Genomic DNA, 20,423 nt, shown 5'->3' with positions numbered 1-20,423 from the left:
CTGCCGTGCCCGTGCCCCCGCTTCGCGCGCTGCCACGCTCTCTCACCGTCGCGCAACGCAACCCCCTCCCCCGCTTGCATTGCTGTTGCCCCCACGTGTACCCTTCCAACAACTCACCGCGCCCGCAGTCAAGAATGTATGTCACCGACCCGCCCTACTGCCGCCTCCCCCCACCGACCCGCGCTACCCGCCGCCCTCCACCTCCCACACCGCCCCCGCCTCGCACCATGGCCGACTACAAGCTCGCCGCGAACCACTACTGGCCGCGCCCGGGCGCCGCGCACACGGACGCCCCGCCGTCTCGCTTCACGGCGATGCCCGCCGCGCCCGCGTCGCCGTACGTGCCTCCGGCGCCGGTCACTGCGGCGGCCCCGTCGGCCCCGGTGTCAGTCTTCTCGTCGGCGCCGCCACGCGGAGAGCCGGTGCGCCTGTACCGGGATAAGCGCGACGAGGAACGCAACACAGACAAGTACGAGGACATGTCGGCCGTCTTCTCCGTCATCACGGCCACCGAGCGCTTGGAGAACATCTGGGCGCGGTGGGGCGCCATTAGCCAGGATGACTATGAGCGCCAGTGCGAGCTGCTCATCCAGCAGTACAAGGTGCTTACGGCGAGCACGGCTGAGTTTATACCCAAGATTGATAAGTTCATTCATGAGTACGATATCAAGGCGAGCAAGGCCCGCCCGAGACTCGCGTGTGGGTACCCTGTTACTGTTAAGGGCCCAAAGGAGCCCAAGCATCAAAACAAGTTTGTCTTCCGCTGCACCAGCTTGTTTCATCATTTGGGTACCTGCATTGATACCAATCAAGTGGCAGTTGGCTTTTTGCTCCCGGATCTTATCTCGCTCATGAAGACGTTGAAGAGCATTTCCTCCCTGCCGCAGGACTTTGTGTTTAATGCTCGCGTCGAGTTTTGGGTCGAAAAGCTTAATGCCATGCCGGCCTCCTTCGAGCTTACGTTTGATGACGCTAGTCAACTCAAGCTCGACCTGGACAACGGCTACGCAGAACTAGAAGCCGCCATTAGCAACTAGCTCGTCAACAACAAACGTGTATATAATTTCAAACGTATTCGTAAACTACACCGCTCTTCACCACCTACCGAACTGCACAACTACTTACCGACCGATGTATAACATTGCCCCAATCATTTCTTCGTCTCTTCCTTACCTCGCGACATGTCTCCCGCCCCCGACACCGTTACCTCGTGCCCCGGTTGCTTTGCAGCATATCCTACCCGTCTACCTTTCCACACCCACCGTCCCCGGCGTTCCGCCCCGCCCCTGCCGGCACGTAACCATCCGCACATTGCGACCGCCTCCCTTCATGTCCCCGCCCGTCTCATGGCCCGAGAGTCCAGCAGCTCGGCCCCTTTCCACGACCTTCTGCTCGTCCCGTCTGTCGTCTATATTCTCATTCAACTGCCAACCACAGTCCGGCCATGAAACTGCTTCGCGGAGACTCCAGCAGCGAGCTACCCAATTTTCTCTGCATTCCACAGCCCCGCTAACTGCTCGCGATGTTTGGTCCACACCCCTGTGCATCTCGCTGCGTCTTGCCATTATAGCACTTCCCGTCAGTCTTGCCCCGCAGGCTCCATTCATCCTACACACCCACACTCCACCACGTCTCAACTCCTACATAAGGAACAGCACTGCATTCTAACCCCCATGTCCCACTGACCTCAACCCGCCCGGTACACGCACCCCCTCTTTCTCTCAAAAGTAATCGTGCGGTCCTCCTCCGCAGCCCCCGCCAAAGGCCGAGAAGATACCAGATATGGATTCGACTTCCGGCAACGGCCGTATTCCGGTTGTCGATGGCATTCCTCTAGCCACAACTTCTACCATGGAACGCATCCCTCGGGATCACAATGAGCTCATTCTCCAATGCCAAAAGTCCTTTCTAATTGTTTTTCAAATCATCCACAACGACAGGACCGAAGGCGAGCTGCTCCTTCCAGCGCTCATCAAAGTCATGAAACTTCTCATCGAAGTCAGTGCCATTGGATTCGATTCTGACTGCCATGAGAGGCTACCTTTATGGGTCGATAAAATGAACAGAATGCATCCCGCGAGCAAATTATCAGAGCAAGACAGGCACCAACTACAGAAAGACCTCACCTGTGGGTACAAGCATTTACAATCACTTGCGCTTCCATGATTCACATTGCATCTTGTTCCCACACATAGGCGTGTTCCCGGCCGCCGCCTTTGCGTCAAGTTTATTTTCATTGTTAGAGACAAAGATCAAACCATCGTTGAACGTATCGTTGCAGACACATCAACTATCCTGCCGTTGGGCAAAATGCGCATTCTCAAGGAAGAGTGCGCCCAGAAGTGGACTGTTTGATCCTGCCTCTAATATCACTATCCTCCCGTGCGCAGTGCGGAGGAACTGCCACCCCCACCCCAGCAACGCAAGATCCCTTTCAAAATGATGACCTCTAGACCAGAGTGCGTTCGGCGCGTGGAAAAGCCTTCCACTGCAAAATCCTGTGCTTCTGTGCCTCGTTGTGATGAATTTTGATTCCTCCACCCTCGTGGACTACCTTTTCGATATGGGCGAAAGCTCCGCTCGATCCCAATGGCTCAAGCTTCTCCTGACCTAATTTCTCGACAAACTCAATTTCATCTTTCCGCAGTTCTTTTGAAATCACGTCTCGTTCGCCACAAGAACAACTTTCGGTGCAAATTACTCCAACAATACCCAACCCTTTGCCAGTATCACAGGGTCACTGAGACTGGAGACGAAACGTTAATTCAAAAAGGGCCATTCGCTTCGAGCATTGTCATCAGTCACCTGCAATCTCCGCTAGTTCCACCCACCGCTCCGTCTTTGATTCAATCTCTTTTTCTGTTTTCGCAAGCTCGGCACTCCATTCTGCCAAGTCGCTATATCCCGCATTTGTTGCCTCCTGCTCGAGTTTTGCTGAAAGCTCCTCGTACCGCGCCTCGCATTGCTCAATTTCCTTTTCCAAGGAGGCATATTCCTTTTTTTCATGATATGACATTGTGCGTCCCTTGCTCTGTGCTGCTGCAGCGGCAGTTCTCTCGGCCACTTGCGTCCGCTCTTCAACAGCAACCGCTTTTCGGTTCTGTTTGGCCTCCTGTTCCATTTCTCTTTTCGCGTCGAGGTATTCCGTAAACTTTCCCTCCACTAAACTCACCTTGCCGTCGCCCTCTAGGATCAGTAAATGGTCAACCAAACGATCAAGCATGAATCTATCATGAGAGCACAAAACTAGAACACCAGAATAGCTTAGCAGCAATTCCTCGAGCATTGTCAGTGTGTTAATATCCAGATCGTTCGACACCTCATCGAGTAGAAGAAAGTTGGGATTCTTCAGCAGTAGAGCCATGAGTTGGAGCCTTCTCTTTTCGCCTCCTGAAAGATGAGACACAAAGTTGTGTTGTTGTTGCCTCTTGAAGCCGAAATGGTCCAACATAGTAATAGGTGACATCTTGGTGAGCGGGTTACTGACGCCAGCAGATTTTGTAGGTGGCGAGGGAAGTGCGATGCTATGGCTTAGAGAGGCGATTTTGGCATCAAGCTGAGCGACTGCCTCATCTTTCGCTCCTATCCCAGAGGCCCCCTTCCTCGACACAGAGCTCTTCCCATTCCCTGGATTATGCCCATGCAAGGAAACGAGTTCGCTGACATAGTCAATCACTCGAATTTCATCGGTTCCCTTTCCGCCCAGCAAAGCCTCAGAGGCGGCGGACAAGGGTGCCAACAAGTCAATTCCGTCTTGATCAAAATGCCCAAACACAACCGTCTCTCCTACGTTAATGGTGCCTTCTTGCAGTGGCACCTTCCCCAACAGCGCGCGAATTAACGAGCTCTTCCCGACACCATTCCCTCCGCAAATCCCGATGCGCTCTCCTCGTTCAAATGTGTAATTAAAGCCGTCAAGCACGAGCTTCCCGCCCCTTGTTAACGTGACGTTTTCCAGCTGGACGACATCGCTGCCCAGCCTCTCCGTCGCTGAAGCCAAATTCTTCACGCGTGTGTTCTCCTTAATCTTATTTTTCCTCCTTTGCAGCTCCTGCTGGAGCTTCTCAAAGCCCTCCTCCCTCGCTTTTGCCTTCGTTGCTCGTGCCTTGGGCTGCTTCCGCATCCATTCAAGCTCGCGGCGGAAGGCCTTGGCAAGGTCGAGCATCTCCTTCTGCTCCGCCTCTATCATGGCGGCCTTCTCCGTCAAAAACGCATCATACCCGGGCGAGTAGCGATTGAGCCCGTCATCGAGCTCCCAAATGGCAGTGGTGCAAACGCGATCCACAAAATAGCGGTCATGTGAAATACAGAGCACGCTCAAGGCCGGATCCTGAAGAGTCTCCTCCAAAAACTGGATCCCCTCAATCGACAAATGGTTGGTGACCTCATCCAGCAGCAAAACATCTGGCCTTGAGACTAGGGCCGCAGCGATAGCCACGCGCCTCTTCTGGCCGCCCGACAGCTCCATCACGGGGGTGTTATTCGGCAGCTGCAGGCGGTGCATGGCCGTCGCCAAGTAGCTCTCAATCTCCCATGCGGCCGGGCGCTCATCCATTCCGGCGGCGGCCTCCGCCAATCTCTGCAGCAGGGCGTCAATCTCGGCCTGCGCGGCATTCTCCGCCTCGGCCTTGTCGACGAGGGCGGAGGCGCGGGCGTACTTGAGCGCGGCGCGCACGTCTGCCGAGTTGGTGCAGGCCGCGGCGAGGGTGAGGACCGCGCTCAAGGTGGACTGGGACATGTCCAAATCGGGCGGGAGCTCTTGCGAGACGAAGGCCAGCGAGGAGCCCTTTCGCAGGGCGACGGAGCCCTTGTCAGGCGGCTGCAGGCCCGCGAGGATAGAGAGGAGCGTGGACTTTCCGGAGCCGTTGGCTCCAAGGATGGCGACTTTGGCGCCCGCGGGGAGCGAGAGCGAGACATCCTGCAGCTGGTAGACACGGCCGTCGTGCGTCTTGGTGAGATTGTCGGCCCAGAGGACACGGTCTGGTAAGGCACAGCGGGGGGAGAGGCGGCGCCGCGGGCTGGGACGACACACCGGGAAAGAAGGGAGCGGGAGGAAGAGAGTGAGCAGCGGCATTGTTGCGGGGCGGCGCTAGAGGGTTGGCAAGAGCGGCGAGGAAAGTGTGGACGACGGTCGGGGCGCGTAATGCGCAATGTGCTGATGATGGACGGGAGGACAGGAACTTTTCCTGCTTGATCTCGGGCGCAGAGAAGAAATGGGCACGTGTAAACGTGTAACAGCTGTGCTACGTGTACACGTGAACTACGTGTGCATTCATTGCTGTGTTTTACACGTGGAAAGACTGTCAACAGTCTTTTCGTACAACACCTTTCTGCTCCAGTGCCTGGTGCACCATTCCGCCACCGCAGCCGCAAGTGGGCCAAACTTCCCTGCCTCGGCGATGGCATCGTCGGGCGTATCCTCCTCCCGCGAGGCGTCGGCCGCCTCAAACCCGCGCGGCTTGTCATCTATATGCCACCTCTACGGCGAGTGCATCTGCGAGGGCGATCCGTGCACGGACGCAGCTCGCGCCCGCGCCCTGGACGCGAGCACCCGCGACCGCCTGGCCCACGTCCGCCGCCGCCTGCGCGAGTGCCACCGAATCCTTCACATGGAGGAGGCCGCCCGGCGGAACCTCGCCATCTCCGGCCCGCAGACGGGCCGCGAGAGACGCCGAATACAGATGGCCGCGAGGTGGATCGACAAGCAGGTCCGCGCCGTCACCGTCCTCGCAGAGGAGGTCGAGACACTCGATAAGGATATAGGTGTCGACACCGCAGAGGGAGCGCAGGGAGATCGCTTGGGGTGTGCCGTCATGTGAGGCGTGCGAGAGCCGCGTGCGAGTGTATCTACCATGCTGCGCGGGATATACGCGCTCTTTGCTTCGCTACCAACCGGCCTCTCGTTTACAAGCCTTTGTCCTTGTGGAACCGCCTCGCATACCCGCTTTCGCCCGCTCTCACTTTCACCGCGGCCGCTCTTGGCTGCTTCCCTCGCCCTTTGCGCGTGCGCAGCGACCGGAACCCCCCACTTTTCGCCAGCCCGCTTCGCATCACAGCCCGGATGCCCTGCTCGTACGCAGACACACGTACATACCATGGCGTCGCCCCCGCCTTCCCGCACTTCATGTACGAGAAGCTCGTGATCCCAAACTGCCGCATCCGCATGCCATCCCCGATCAGGAACAAAGGGCCCCCGCTATCCCCGTCTGTCGTGCGAGAGAGAGTACGCAGGAACGAAGAAGAGAGTCAGTCACTGCCGTCGTATCATTCACGCACGCTCGCCTCGCTTGCACTACTTACAGCAAGTATCCGTCACGCCTTCATGTGGGAAGCCCAACGACGTCGCGCACGTCTGAAACTTTTCGCGCAGGAACTCGCGCACACCGGCCCTCTCCCTCGTCGCGCACTTCGAAAAGCTCTGCGACACCAGCTTCGCCTGCTTCGCCGTCGCCGCGTTTGGACCCCGTTCGGAAGTCGTCCCATACCCCGCGGCGACCACGTGCGCCCCCGCCTTGGGCACGTCACCCAGCAAGACAGGATGGAACTTGTTGTCCGCCAATGGCTTCCTCAGCTCCAACAACGCCACGTCGTGCCGCAAGTCGCGACCAGATCCGCGCCATCCGTGATGCACCATAACCCGCGAAAGCTGCAGCGGCGTTTCCGTCATCATCGGGTAGCCCGAGCGTGAGCCGATGAACACAATGGTATCATGGATGCTTGCGGATTTCCCGTGGGAAGTTTCGGCAAAGCAGTGCGCAGCCGAGAGCACCCAACGCCGCCCGATGATTGTGCCCGTGCATGTGAAATAGTTATCGTTGTTGGTTTTGACCAAGATGTACACAAGATGTCGCACGTACTTGGGCGCGGCCCCGCCACCCCCCACGATGCGTTTTTCAAAGCCTAGCGAACAGGTAAGCAGGACGAGGAGTGTCGCTAAGGTCAAGAATAGCGTAGGCGGGCGTGCCATCAGCGCATTCCTGTCAAATGACGCAGGGGCGCGTCGGGCAGAGTTTGGGGTCTGGTGAGGCTCGGCAAGAGCAAACGATACGGAAAATGAATATTAGTTTGATTGCGGGAAGAGCTGAACAGGGCTGTAAATTCCCTGCAGTGAAGCTGCACGGCATGTGGGAAGGGCCGTCGTTTTGTCAGGTCCGCCACAGTTTTAGCGTTGAATTAAGTAGTGGTTGCGCCGGGACAAGAGTCGTTTTGTGTAACGGTTTTCGTCCGTATTTCCGGACGCTTGCAGCATGAAACCCTGTGGACCCGTACAAGGTAGCAGAGTACGTACATGAGATTAAGCTTTTTTTCTCGCCATGTGCACGTTGAAAACGAGGGTGGGGACGGCTGCGTTGGGCCCTCCGCAGTGTTCCAACTGTAATCTCAGCCACAAGAACCGACATGTGTTTCGACACAGCAACAAAAGCGACGGTCAAGTTCGTCATTTAAGGGTTCTGTACTCTAGCTAGTGGCCGGAGAATGCGCTGTTTCAAATCCACCAGATCTCTACAATAGATGCAAAAGATAAACCCGTTACCATAGGTGATTGCACATATACTTCGTCTTCTCTTTTCGAGAGCTTACTTTCTTGCCTTCTGTATGCGTTGCAGTTGAAGACTGTCAAGACTTTCTAGCAGATGTTGGGACAACCGGCTCAAGACCCGTTCTACCCAAGAGGAGGTTCCATAGCAGCATATGGTTCTACTTATGCTGCAACAAAGCCTGCCATCTCTCACTTTGAAGCCCACTCTCCTACAACGTTTCAACAGCGTTATAACTGTTGTATTTCGATTTTTGCTCGCCGAAGACGACGCCTTTCGAAAAGGTATCCCCAACCTCTCACGTTTGGGTGTCAACATCAGCATCCATGAACACACCCCTGCCGAAGCATCTTATCTAAGGTCACGGCACGATAGCTTGCTCGAAAACGAGTTCTAGAAGCCATGCATTCTCCCCGTTGATGGAACTTTCGAGCACACCGCATCTAGCTAGCGAGATCCAAGAAGCACGACGGTGCGGTCTATCCGGAAGCCAATCTCAACGGGAGCCTGCCTGCACGATGCAGTGAATCTACTACTACTGCTCTCACTTTTTCGTGTTCGGACAAACACATTCATAGTAGCCATCGGACGACTAGAAGACGAAGCTACGACCCCATGATGTTGGTTGATGTACAACCCCAAGCAGTCTTCGCCACCCTCTAAGTGTGCCAAGATAGCCTGGGAGCCATTCTCTCCCTCGCCCACAATTTTCCCTCCATTCTCAATAATATGCAGCTTGGTCCGTTGCAGAAAACGGCACTCACAACTTCTTTCTTCACAAATTGATGTACCATGTCTTGCCAGTTCTCCTTCTTCCCGAAATGAACTGCGATCCCGTTCTCCACGTCCCATACTCGCACGTTTGTGTCAAGCGATCCAGATACCGCATGTCTTCCGTCCCTACTCATTGCAACGCTATCCCCCCACGACGCATGACTACCGAAAATTCTCATTACTCTCTCTGACAACAAAGCTACAGCTTGGCTCAGGCCACAATGCAGACTTCTGCAGTTCAAATTGTAATATAAGTTTCATTGTTTAACAGTTTCGTTGCGGTCTTCGCATTTGCGTATTCTCTCTAGTAAACCGTGGCTGAGAACGAAAAAAATTTCAAACCAATTTCCACAAGAACTTAAATCGACACTATCGGTACATCTTCCACCCAGTCTTGCGTCCAGAACGCACTAAAGAGTCGATCTTGGAACGATATTCTGAGACTCTCTGGTGAACAAAAACGCTTCCAGAGCCCTCGCAGAGCCACCCATAAAAATAGCTTGCAATTCCGTACTGAATATAATCTTTGCCGCTTTTTCTCATGATAGGACCACCAGAGTCACCAAAACAAATTCCTGTCTTCCCCACTTCCGGAAATCCCTTAGAGGTCGAACAGACTTCCTCTTCTTCTGAGTTAGCGGCAAAAAATCCCAACTGCTTGTGGCAGACATCCCATTTTTGATGTATCACCTTTGCTTGCAGAACAGTTTTGCCAGAGTATTTGAAAGTGCCTCGTGCTCCATACCCGGAGACTATCACACCTCCGGGGGCTCTGGATGGAGCATCTCCGAGGATCATCGGAACGTATCTAGATCGAGATATTCTGTTCTTCAACTCTATAACAGCTACATCGTATCGATAAAGGCCATTGTTCCTGTACCTTCTGTCCACATAAACTCTTTTCATGAAATACTTGTTCGCCGGGTTGTCAAAGTATTTAATATCAGTCCCCTTTTCCCCAACAAGTACGTAGGATTTCTTTGCATACACTTTGTTCATCCTTCCAAAGTCCACGAAACAGTGCGCTGCGCACAAAATATGCTTGCGAGAGATGACGGAACCGGTACAACTGAAGACATCTCCAGCCCTTGTCTCTATGACAACAAGGGCCAGTCTCTTCCGCAAAGATCTTTTGGCTTTGAAGCCACCGACAATGAGTTCTGTGGGTCCGGTGGAGGATGATGACGGAGATGGCCTGAGAGTCGAAGAGCGTCCATGATAGTGTTTTCCGGTTAGTTTATCGGCTCCGAGAGCCAAAGTAAAAAAGAGTAAGAACAAAACGACGGCATCGCCTTTCATGTTACTTCACACGGAGTGGCAGTAGAAAGTGATGACTGATGTGCTGATATATCTTCGAAATAGGTTGTAGAGGTGTGATGAACTCTTTAGTATTGAGATGGAAGACATATACTACATCGTCAATACAAAATTGGCTGTTGTGAAAAGGCGGCTATTGGACCACGTCTCAATGAGAAAGTAAACTACGTTTTTTCGTCCCCAGCAGACGGAAATATTCCTGGGCTTGTGGATTTACAATCATATGCCCAAATAGTTTCTAATGTAGAACCCTTTCTGTTGTCTTTGGATTACAGTCAGGGCATTCATACAGCAGGTCATGAGAAAACTGCAAATAGTTCTGCACAAGAACAAGGCTTCGAGTAATTACCCGAAGGGCAGGCCCAAAAATTTCGATTGTGGGGAAATGACATGCAAGTGTAAGAAACGAGTTCTGAGTACAACTACCGTACATACAGGTTTTTCTGTTTGCAATTCTTAGCGAGATTTATTGCAGCTAATTGTTTTGGATTGTTCCTCCAATCGCTCTAAGAAATTGAATGCTGACTATTTTCAAAACGACTTAATTCAGTGATGACAACAGTATCCTCATTGCCATTTTCATTTTTGATGAGGCCGTCAGCACGAAACGAAATATTTCCATCCGCCCATCACAAAATAGGAGCGTGCAACGTAGTGTTTTACAGGAGCGTCTGTCCTTCTCTACTGGTCATGACATGGACTTTTGAAGAAATAACGTTTTCTAGAAGAACAGGACAACTAGTACTTCCAATCGATATTTCGCAGTGCCATCACTATAAACATTCATTTTCAAACACATTTCCGTGAATCCTACTTCCTTTAAAATGCAATAGGAGGAATCTGAAAGGAAATTCATGATTTGTATATATGGTTCCCCTGCAAATTTTCATAGCCAATATGCGACTTGAGATGGATATTTCCAAGTACGGAAGACTATAGAAATAAGTAGTCATATTGGTCCTTAACCCTTCGACTTTCATTTCTACGTAAGAACAAGAATCAAGAAACACACCAGAACTATGTAGATCTAGATGGATCGAACTGTTTATAGTGTTGTCTGGTTTTCTCGCTTTGACTTCATGTACCAAACTCTTCTTATATAATCATTTACAATAAAACGACCGTTGCTATGACCGGCGGTTTAGTATCTTGTCAGTACGGGGGGGGGGGGGGGGGGGGGGACGCCCATTAGTGCCGCTTTTACTTATGCTACCCTCCCACTAATGCCTGCCAAACGCACGAACAAGGAAAGTGCCATGTGTCACACGGGTCGGGTCTCGGTGTTATGCTGCCGTCCGTCCGTAGCGCGTGAAACCATGTGAAAGCGGCTTTTAAGCCCGATCCGATTCACCGAACAGCGTTCGCAGACCTTAGCTTGTCCTCCTTATGAATCCGGTTCCGGAAATGAAAAAAGAAACGCGCAATCAAGTGATGAAGATGGGAGCGCAGAGGACGAGAGAGAGGGACTGTACCCTCTATCGTTGAGATCTCGGAATTGTTTGGTGAGCTAGAAGTTTTGGCGACTGAATGCCAAGTTTCAGACGCTCTATCGTATCTGAGGTCGGCAACGCGCGCGTTTCTCACTGCAAAACACGACAGAGACCCAACGCGGAGCAGGCAGACGTTAATTACCGAGTGCATGAAAATAGATGTGACGACGTCACCTACTAATGCCATCTCCCAATAGTGCCTATTTTGGGGTCTCGCACGGGGCGGCACTAATGGGTAGGGTCCCCTTTACTGTATATCTAGATTGTCAAAAAATACTTTTCATCGTTGATTATAGGACCCTTCTAACATCTGTATTAATGAGCAAATTCTCATATGTCGGAGATTTTGTGAGCCAGTTCCGCTGTCGTATTGATGAGGTCTGCAATCCAATACACATAAAGGAAACAAACTTGATTTCAAACCACATAATTTACTGAACATTCTAAATGGTGCTTTGAGAGTTAGAACAACTTTTGTCCCGTGAAAATGAGGCATGAGAAATGTCTATTTGTTTACACCCATGATATGCCCACGTGGTTTTATCGTCTATTCCAATGCGCCAAACACATAAGGCAGTCACATAAGCTGTTGAGATAAGATGAAAGAACTACCGCTACACATTATCCTGATTTTAGATATGGGAGACAATACGAAACCTATCCGCGATGGAAATGTTCAGGCAAAAATGTAAAGGTTTTTTTCTTTTCAAGGAGGCAATGCATACGCCGTTGCTTTAATGGCTCTTCACAGAGATTCGTACCACCGCTTGCCGATCCAGGCTTCTCACAATCAAGCTGTAAGTGTCATCAACGATCCCTTAGATTTTTTCATGATTCCGTTCTTTCGATCATTCAATCGGCTTTCGAAATCACAAAGACCGAGAGATTTTGGCAGTTCAGAGGAAATTGTTACCCCACACTGCATGCTATGAATGGTTCATAGGTTCCGGTCTCATTCAATGCGGGAAAGTTAGAGCTATGATGTTTTGGTCAATGCGTATTCACAGAAAAAGGGCTTCTAAAACATACAAGGACCTCTGCAAAGGGAAACCCGTTTCAAAAATGTACGGTTTGAGAACGCAACGAGACCGAGCTGATTCTCATGTCACAAGATCCCAGACACAATTGACAAGGGATGAATTTTCTGCGATCGCTTTACAAAACTATGAAATTTTTATACAGTCGTTGCATGCGATGCCTTCCCCCTTCCCCCCCCCCCCCCCCCCCCCCCGGCCAAGCAATCCTTAACATCCTCATGTCCTCATGTATGTATGCTTTTCTGCTGAAGTATACTTTCCCTTTCCTGGAGGAACGATTCTGTCGAGACCTGAAATAACTGAGCTGCCAATAATCTTTTAGCGGGAAACCTTTGAAGAATACTCGCATTGAACCTTCCCTGCCAATAGCTTATTGGTCCGTTAATTAAATTAGTCAATTCTCGATTATGTCGCCATGGCATTTTGTCAATGTACATTATTATAGAAGTTCCGGGGGCCAGATGCGCAGGAACAAAGTCTCCTCCTGCTATATATGAACACACCGATGCCCAACGTTCGAGGTCCAAATAAGGGCTCGATCTCAAGCATAGGGAGAGAAAACCAAGCTGTAATGGGGCACGAAATATTGTCATGGACATGCGTTTCAGGAGCCCCTGTGCTTTCGAGCTGTTCAGTGCTACAGCAGCTGAGACAACTCCATAACATGTTTTCTCGCAATCGCAGATGAAAAGGTCTCTGTCTTTATGATTTCACCCAAGCAAAACGTCATTCTCTAAAGAGCCCCGTCGCAAGCGTGAGCTCTACAATGAGGAAGGCCAGAATGAACAGGGCACTTTTACTGGTAGCTGTTTTCGGGCTCTTATCTGTTTCTGCCAGGCCGAAACCATCTTTCTCGAAGAGACAAGCACTGCAATCTCGCGTTGTCGGTGGCTCTCGAGCAGGAAAGCGGATTACGCGTCATTTGGCACATCTCATCATTAAGTTCAAAGATGCGCAGTACTCCAGCCTCTGTACGGCGACTGTGATCGCACCGCGCTGGTTGTTAACAGCCGCACATTGCTTTGTAGGACGCAATGGCTTCCCCTCCGCGGCTACGTTCTCTTCTTATGCTTTCATCGGGGAGTCAAGCGCGAAGCTCAGAGTCGAAAACACAGTGAAGCGACCGTATTTTGTCAAGAGTTTTTTTTTACACAAGAAGTATAAGCCGCGACTCTTTGACCACCGCAATGACATCGCCCTCGTGTACCTCGATCGACCGATCTCAAAGGCAAAACTCTCAACGGTTAAGCTGGGGCGAAGCTATAAGAGCATGCCATTGGTCGGTACCAGAGTTAGCACTGCGGGGTACGGGCAACTGTCTGAAAAGGGGCCGAAAGCCTCACATCTAATGAAGGCATCTCTTATCATTAAACCTTTTCTGGCATGTGCAAGGCGTGAGCATCCCTACATCCGACAATTCCTCAGTGCACCAATTCAAGTATGCGCGGTTTCGCCGGGATGGCCTCATTTTGCGCGGACCGATACGTGCTACGGCGACAGTGGCGGGCCGCTTTTCTTCACTGAAAAGTCTTCGGGACGGATACTGCAGTTTGCATTGACCTCTTTCGGAACGTCGACATGTGCAAAGGCCGGGTCAGTGACGTGGTATACGCGCGTATTTGTGTACTACAATGACATTCATAAGAAAATTCGTGGTATAGACGGAAGGGCTTGGAAGGGCTTCTGGTAGCGGTTTTACACCGGCATAGCGATAGTCTGCAATAGGGCACTGCCTTTCATTGATTCGATTTCACAGAGTGCAAAGCACTAGAATCTAGTTTTCGTCGAGGCTGGTTCCAAAGAATGAATTGATTTACACTACTAGAAAGTATTCCCACTCAAGAGAGTTGTGTTTGAGGCGGAGAACCCTGCAAACGCGATATGAAAGGATGAAAAGCCTGGATTACTGGCTAGCTGATGCCAGAACGTGTGTATAATCTCAAAAGGTGAAAAGGTCAAAACTAATCCCAAAAGCTGTCAGTAGTAGTACAATAGGGGTATCGTGGTTCGTTTGCTTGTGGTTTGTTCAAAAGCACAAGCGCAGAAGTCATTTCAGTAACTTCGGTATGGAAACAGACAGAAAGACAAGAAGGACAAAGGTTGGTCCAAATATATGTACCTATGGATGGGCGCGTTTAACAGCGCGACGAGGGGCCATCGCGCTTCTGACTGAAACTGGACTCGGACTGCCCTCCTTTGCTGACGGCGACATAGACCACAGAAAATGCTTCGGAGGCTACGAGGCCGCAGAGCCCAGGAAATCCTTAACGCAAATGGATAAAGCCGATGCGTGTCACAACCACGCTCATTCATCCGATCGTCCTTCTCCATCTCCCGCCTGAGGAAGTACGAGCCGAAACTTACTAAACACGTAAGGATACATCGCCTGGAAAAAGTTTCGAAAAGACCCTCGCACAAGAATCTCATGGGTCACCCAGCTCGCCCCTTTCAACACGTAGTGTTTGGAGTCAAAAAAGTCCTTTGAATACTCTGGATACCTTTCTGTCGGCCTGAACCCCTCAAATTCTTCAAACAGTGTCGTCGTCAGCTCCCATCCATTCCCGACTAGCCCCACCGCGCCGCCCGTCGACAAGCACCCAGTTGAAACGCTGTGCAGCCGTCCTGTCATGACGTCGACATGGCCCCCATTCCCTCGGGCACCCTCGTTACCGTACGCCGCGAGCAGCCACTGCGGCTCGGACGGGAGCGACGCCCCGCTCCATTTGGCGTACGCAAGTGCCTCCGCGAGCGAAACTGATACTGGCCATTGCAGCATGTCAGCGTAATCAACCCTTGCGCCATGCCCTTCCATGCCAGGACCCACACTCGTGAGCACGTGAATATCTCCTTCCATGGCTCCATCTCCATTGCACATCCACGATAACGGATGTTGCATCCCTTCCCGACAAATCCACGCCCAATGGCCTTTGCTCCAGAGTTCCCGCCGCAAGTACCCGCCCGCGCGAACGAAACGCAAAAAATCGCCCACGGAAACCGCATGCTGAGCTATGCTGAACGACGTGACTCCAGCTGAGGCGGCGTTCCTCTCGTTATCCCAGTGGAAGCCTCTGTGCGAGGGGACGCCGAGAGGCACATCGGCACCTTCAACCTCAATCCAGGTATAGCACGGGGGTTTATCGTCGCGAAATTCGCGCTGTGGCCGCTCGGCATCGCGAAGGCAGCAGTTCTTTGTCGGACGCTGCTGCTGTGCGAGCATATAGTGCAGTGTCTCGACGTGCATAGCTTCATGTTCAGCGACCAATCTGATGGTGTGCGCCAGCTCTTTGGTATCATCTGCCTGGGCCGCGATTCGCTCTCGGACTTGTGTGCGGACGGCATCGCGGTAGCTGAGCACCTCTGACCATGAAGGCCATTTTACGGGTGCGGCCGGGTGGTCATGGCACTCGGTGGGGTCCTCGACGTCTGGGTCGATGCCGCGGGAGAAGAGGTCGTCAAAAGTGGGGTGGAGTGCGTTTGCGTTGAGGAGGGGGCGGAGAGTAATCCAAGCGAACGATGGAAGGTGACCAAAGTAGAAAATGAAGGGATTGCGTAGCGAGATTGGACGGCATAGAGCTTGTCTTTCAATGGAGTTGTCCGCGAAGAAGGTGTCGGAAAGTGCCCAAGCACTCTCCAGTGAATCAAGCTGGGACGAGACCGACATGAAGCCTTCACAGCCTCTTTTTGAGTGAGGGACACAAGTAAAGTCGTATTGTTCTGCGTTGAAGCATGAAGTTGTTTTTATGGTTATTTCCTGATAGGACATTCACTTGAAATCCATTTGTTCGTAGAAATATGTGACAGGCAGTTGCGGCATCACATCCTCTTGTGGCCAGCATCTGTCGATTGGATCTACAAAAAAAATACCTGTGGGAATCACTTTCACTCCATTGGTATTCCCTATTTGATATATCAAGACGCCTAGTCTAACACATTCATGTCTCCAAAGACAATGCCCCAAAGAGTAACGTGTAGCATATAGTGCGAGGGGAGACAAAACACTTCTCTTACATGCCGTAGAACATTGACATTGTTTCTCAAAGCACTGTTTTAATGTGTGCACGTCCACACGCTCCCCAAAGCGAATGGACCGCCAACATAAAAAATGTCATCGTGTGAACGCTTCCCGAAATAGAAGGCATTCCCCTTCTTTGTTCATGCTTCTTGGGTCCCAACACCCATTCACTTCATCCTTGTGATCAACGTTGCTCTCTCCTCAGAGACTTTCCGTCCCGGCATTGATATTTGCTCCCTCTCCAAGGTTGAGACATATTCACTTCACGCACCCTTGTTATCTCAACAGATGGTTTCCTCCTCCCGAATGCATTCCATCTCATAGCTCTTTGTCTCCTTGTGGCAAACAAGTATCGCTCCATAGCCGAGCTGAATGATAAGCACTAAGAGCGACAAGCCGAGAGCAACAGCACCCAAAACAACTGCATCTACATTCTGTCCTCTGAATGTGACGTCAGAGAGCGGGTCCCTGTCCAGCAATACCCCGCATAGCTCATTAACGCGTCTATAGTTATCCTCGGACACGTTCATCATTTCGAGTGACCTTCGTGCCTTCGTATCAATCCGCTTCCCAGTCAAGATTGCGGCAATACCCAGAGGTATACCTGGTATCCCTGTCCAAAACAGGACGACGCCAGCGATGCCTAGGTTCGTGGAGTGCTTGCGGTCAAATCGCGACACATCGGAGTGGCGCCTCAGAAGCTGACGGAATTGATCACATTCGGGGCTCCGAAACTCTGGGAGAAAAGAGCTTTTTTGTGCAAAGGAAAAAGAAATGAGAACGAGAATTGCTGCGACGCGAAGCATGGAACAACTCGACTTGGGAAACATCTTTCGTGAAGAGGAAGTGCCTTCTTCAAGTCCCGCTGTCAGTGGGATTCCAGATGGGAGGCCAGAGATGTTATGGGCGACTTCTGGAAATGGGGTGAGAGCTGCGCCTTCAACTCAGGTCAACTTTCAACATTTCTTCTCGGCTATTGCAAAGGGAGTATAAAGAGAGATGTTTTGAGAAATGAGCAAGAGCACTTATCCCTGTACCTGGAGTACCGTTGCAATAAGATAGCCCCGCTCATTAGTCTTCTTCCTTTGCAACGGGTAAATAGTGGTGTTCGGCAGCCTATAAATTGAAGAATGACGTCAAGATCCGGCGTGGGTTGTGATTTATGCCAGGAACTTTTTTTCTTGTAACGGGACATGTCGGTGTCGACGGCGACCGAATTTGTATGGTAAGCCTCGCGATGAAAAGACCTGTTTTCTATCTAATTAGCTGCAGCTACGAGGGCACAGATGATTTGGGTCGAGAAGATGGCGGTTGCTTCTACTCATATAAAGAGAAGTCTAGTTGCGCCACCAGCAAACGGGCCCATTGTGAGGTTGAAAAATGGCCCGGATTTGTTCAGGCAGAGATGCAGCGACCAGCATGTGTCCAATGAGGTAACAAGTGCATCAATGGTCATTCGTTCGGGCGTAATGACAACGGAAGTATGTTGAACGATCTGTCTCTCTGTTTGTTTTACAAGGGCGCAACTGCGGATTTATGTTGTCGAGACGGTCCACTATGGCGATTATGGGTTCATGACGGATGTGCGAGGATTGGTATTGAGGAGAGTAGTGTTAGATCACGTGCAGGCGGAAGCCAATGTTGAAATCATTTGTTTTGACAGTGCTCGGTGGCTCGGTGCAGCGTGGAAGCACGTTAGATACGTTTTCTTTCGTAGCGACGTTAAATTGATGCGGTTTTGGGAGAAAGTGATGGAACGATGTTTGTCTTTTTGGATCTTTCCGGCACGTACGCTTGAGTACTAAATTCTGGGACATTGAAGGGAAGGTATTGCATTGACATTGCATTGATTGAGGATGTGAAGATGACATGAATTGGAAAAGTGCATTCCTTCCGGCAATGCTTCTTTGTGGCGTTCGGGAAGAGGGATTGCGTAACGGAAAAGATTGAATTCCTGCGTCTATTGACAGCCTGACCCTTCTACCTTTCTGATGCTAACCGTCGGAGAGGCGGTGTCATCTGTCGACTATCTTTTGACGGGAACGACGTTCTGAAGCCAACAGTTGCTCCCCATCTCGACAGCGCTGCGGTCGTGTACATGTGTGTAGTGTAAGGGAGTCTCATGTTTTTGCGTGCATTCCAGCAAGTCAAAATTCCATTTTTTGAGAGAGGATTGACCGACTTACACTCGTCGACCCCGTCTTTATTGGGCACAGAGTAATGTGAGAGTAATGTGAGTGTGCAGTGCTCCAGCGAGGTTGTCTCTCTGAGAGACAACGAGGTTGTCTCCCTGAGAATGGAACGAGTCCCGCTGTCTTCAAAAGCCACAGCCACAGCCACTCATCGACAGAGTCTAACTTGCCAACTTGCGGAGCTTGTGGAGCGTGTGGAGCGTGTGGAGCGTGTGCGGTAAGTTTACAGCCGCACGCGCAAAGCCGCTGCGATCCCGCTTCACGAGCTTTCACGCCACAGTCTTCCACGCCACGCCTTCTACGCCACGCCTTCTACGCCACGCCACATTTGTCTGTAAAGTAGCTGCCACTTGGTTCAATGGGGCCGGTTAAGGCCTTCAACATGTATGCGATTCGCCGTAGCAGGGACGAGTTTACGTACTACTTGCTACTATGTCTGTCAACACACAGCAGCATCTCCAGTTACAGCAGCTACTTACATGGCACGCGGCCTTACGGCACACGTGGACCTCGCCTGCAGACATCCTCGCATGGGTCGCTCGACTCATAACCTAAAAAATGTCCACCCGTACCCCATAAAATATTCCCTCTCCCCAAAAGATACCGGGCTCCAACGCACCCGCAATCTCCCTGCCCCCGGTCCACTGTCCCTGCCAACACTTGCATATCCTCTGTAAGGGCTTTCTATCTGGAGATTAAAGCTGGAGAGATATTCACACAGTGGAGCGTGGAGCCTCTCAAGTGAAGCTGGAGAGTTATTCACACCGCGGAGCTTGGAGCCTCTCAAGTAAGGCGGAGAGTTATTCACACAGTGGAGCTTGACCCTCTTCCAGAATTTCCTCTCTCCGCCTCTTGAGCGCCTCGTACAGCATGGTCTCATTGTTCAAGCGGGCGGTATCGAACGGCTCCCGAAACCCGTCGTCCGGGCGCGGCGACTTGTTCTTCTCGTGAATGTACTTGCTGATAATACGGGCAAGCTGGCCGCGCGGCTCGGTGTCATCATACAAGTCGATAATCTCGTCGTAGCGTGCCACAATGGGCTTGATGCGGTCCTCAATAGGGTGTTGGCGGCACTTTGCCGAGTCGCCGTCATAGTATTCATACAGAGCGCAGGGGGGAAAATGCTGCATGAAGTACCTGTAGCCCTTCTGGTAGGGGATTCCGTAGTGCGTGCCGTTCTTCTTCTTGTTAAACAGATAGGCCGACTCCCACCTGTCCCTGGGCTCGCGGACCGAGGTGGCGACGTAGTAGCCGCGGTCGCGCAGGCACTCGAGCAGGCCGTCCTCGCCGTACATGTGTCCGACCAGGACGCGCGGCTTGCGCTTGCCGGCGCAGATGTCCTGGGCCATCTCCGTGCACTCGTCGCGCGAGCACAGGTCGGTGGTCTGGCCGACCGTCTCCAGGTACTCGCGGATGGCCAGCGAGATGGCAGACGACCCCGTCTTCACCGGCTTGTCGTACACGATGTACTTGCGGCACGGCTCGTCCTTGAGGCGCGGCGCGGCGCGCGGCGCGGCGGGCTTCTCGGGCGCGCGCGGGCGCTCCTGGTCCGCGGCATCCAGGTCCGCGGCCAGCAGCGGGTCGTCGACGTCGTCGTCGGCCGCGGCGGCGGCTGGCGGGGGGTTTGGAGGCTGGTTGGCGACGGCGTCGTCGTCATCGTCGCCGTCGTCGCCGTCGTCGCCGTCGAGGCGGTCGGGCTCGAGGTCGGGGTCGGGGTCGGGGTGGCGGTGGTGTCCGGGGGGTTGCTCCTGCGTTGGCGGGAGTCGGGAAGCGTCGACCGGGTCGGGGTCGGGCGGGGGTGGTGATGGTGGTGGACGAGTGTCTCCGAGAGGGTCCGGCTGGTGCGGGGCGGGGGCGTCGGGGTGCGGCGGGGCGACTTTCTTGGCGCGTTTGCGCAGGTAGGCGATGCCGGGGATGTGCTCCTCCCACTGGAGCAGGGCGAAGAGGGCGAGCGCGGCGGCGAGCACGGCGAGGAAGCGGCACAGGGCGGCCTGCGAGCAGCGTCTCTTGAGCGCGGCGGCCTGCATGGTGGGGGCGTTCTGCGGGGGGAGGGGGGAGGGGAA

The 20,423-nt window shown here is 52.5% G+C and overlaps 7 protein-coding genes; 3 read left to right on the top strand and 4 right to left on the bottom strand.

The window, feature by feature from the left end:
* The first annotated feature begins 314 nt into the window (after positions 1 to 314).
* On the top strand, positions 315 to 1,037 carry CHC_T00005853001 (hypothetical protein). The gene has a single exon (XM_005717433.1). It carries the CDS (start codon positions 315 to 317, stop codon positions 1,035 to 1,037), a length of 723 nt encoding a protein of 240 aa, XP_005717490.1.
* Positions 1,038 to 1,041: 4 nt separating this feature from the next.
* CHC_T00005852001 (hypothetical protein) lies at positions 1,042 to 5,074 on the bottom strand. XM_005717432.1 is given in 2 exon segments: positions 1,042 to 2,797; positions 2,798 to 5,074. 1 exon segment carries the CDS (start codon positions 5,072 to 5,074, stop codon positions 2,798 to 2,800), a length of 2,277 nt encoding a protein of 758 aa, XP_005717489.1. The 3' UTR covers positions 1,042 to 2,797.
* A 531-nt stretch (positions 5,075 to 5,605) lies between these two features.
* CHC_T00005851001 (hypothetical protein) lies at positions 5,606 to 6,097 on the bottom strand. The gene has a single exon (XM_005717431.1). The coding sequence runs from the start codon at positions 6,095 to 6,097 to the stop codon at positions 5,606 to 5,608; it is 492 nt and encodes a 163-aa protein (XP_005717488.1).
* Positions 6,098 to 6,124: 27 nt separating this feature from the next.
* Positions 6,125 to 6,688, top strand: CHC_T00005850001 (hypothetical protein). Its single transcript, XM_005717430.1, has one exon. It carries the CDS (start codon positions 6,125 to 6,127, stop codon positions 6,686 to 6,688), a length of 564 nt encoding a protein of 187 aa, XP_005717487.1.
* A 4-nt stretch (positions 6,689 to 6,692) lies between these two features.
* On the top strand, positions 6,693 to 6,809 carry CHC_T00005849001 (hypothetical protein). Its single transcript, XM_005717429.1, has one exon. It carries the CDS (start codon positions 6,693 to 6,695, stop codon positions 6,807 to 6,809), a length of 117 nt encoding a protein of 38 aa, XP_005717486.1.
* Positions 6,810 to 14,063: 7,254 nt separating this feature from the next.
* On the bottom strand, positions 14,064 to 15,817 carry CHC_T00005848001 (hypothetical protein). XM_005717428.1 is given in 2 exon segments: positions 14,064 to 14,461; positions 14,462 to 15,817. 1 exon segment carries the CDS (start codon positions 15,815 to 15,817, stop codon positions 14,462 to 14,464), a length of 1,356 nt encoding a protein of 451 aa, XP_005717485.1. The 3' UTR covers positions 14,064 to 14,461.
* A 2,935-nt stretch (positions 15,818 to 18,752) lies between these two features.
* Positions 18,753 to 19,655, bottom strand: CHC_T00005847001 (hypothetical protein). XM_005717427.1 is given in 2 exon segments: positions 18,753 to 19,160; positions 19,161 to 19,655. The coding sequence occupies 1 exon segment, from the start codon at positions 19,653 to 19,655 to the stop codon at positions 19,161 to 19,163; it is 495 nt and encodes a 164-aa protein (XP_005717484.1). The 3' UTR covers positions 18,753 to 19,160.
* Positions 19,656 to 20,423: the final 768 nt, after the last annotated feature.

This window comes from Chondrus crispus, genomic scaffold, assembly GCF_000350225.1.
Source record: "Chondrus crispus Stackhouse genomic scaffold, scaffold_319, whole genome shotgun sequence".
Taxonomy (NCBI): Eukaryota; Rhodophyta; class Florideophyceae; order Gigartinales; family Gigartinaceae; genus Chondrus; species Chondrus crispus.
The sequence above is the reverse complement of the archived record's forward strand: the minus strand, read 5'-3'. Positions and strand labels throughout refer to the sequence as shown.

Coding starts and splice junctions, on each gene's coding strand:
- CHC_T00005853001 (XM_005717433.1), top strand. CDS start 315: ATGCCCGCCGCGCCCGCGTCGCCGTACGTGCCTCCGGCGCCGGTCACT.
- CHC_T00005852001 (XM_005717432.1), bottom strand. CDS start 5,074: ATGCCGCTGCTCACTCTCTTCCTCCCGCTCCCTTCTTTCCCGGTGTGT.
- CHC_T00005851001 (XM_005717431.1), bottom strand. CDS start 6,097: ATGGTATGTACGTGTGTCTGCGTACGAGCAGGGCATCCGGGCTGTGAT.
- CHC_T00005850001 (XM_005717430.1), top strand. CDS start 6,125: ATGTACGAGAAGCTCGTGATCCCAAACTGCCGCATCCGCATGCCATCC.
- CHC_T00005849001 (XM_005717429.1), top strand. CDS start 6,693: ATGAACACAATGGTATCATGGATGCTTGCGGATTTCCCGTGGGAAGTT.
- CHC_T00005848001 (XM_005717428.1), bottom strand. CDS start 15,817: ATGTCGGTCTCGTCCCAGCTTGATTCACTGGAGAGTGCTTGGGCACTT.
- CHC_T00005847001 (XM_005717427.1), bottom strand. CDS start 19,655: ATGTACGGCGAGGACGGCCTGCTCGAGTGCCTGCGCGACCGCGGCTAC.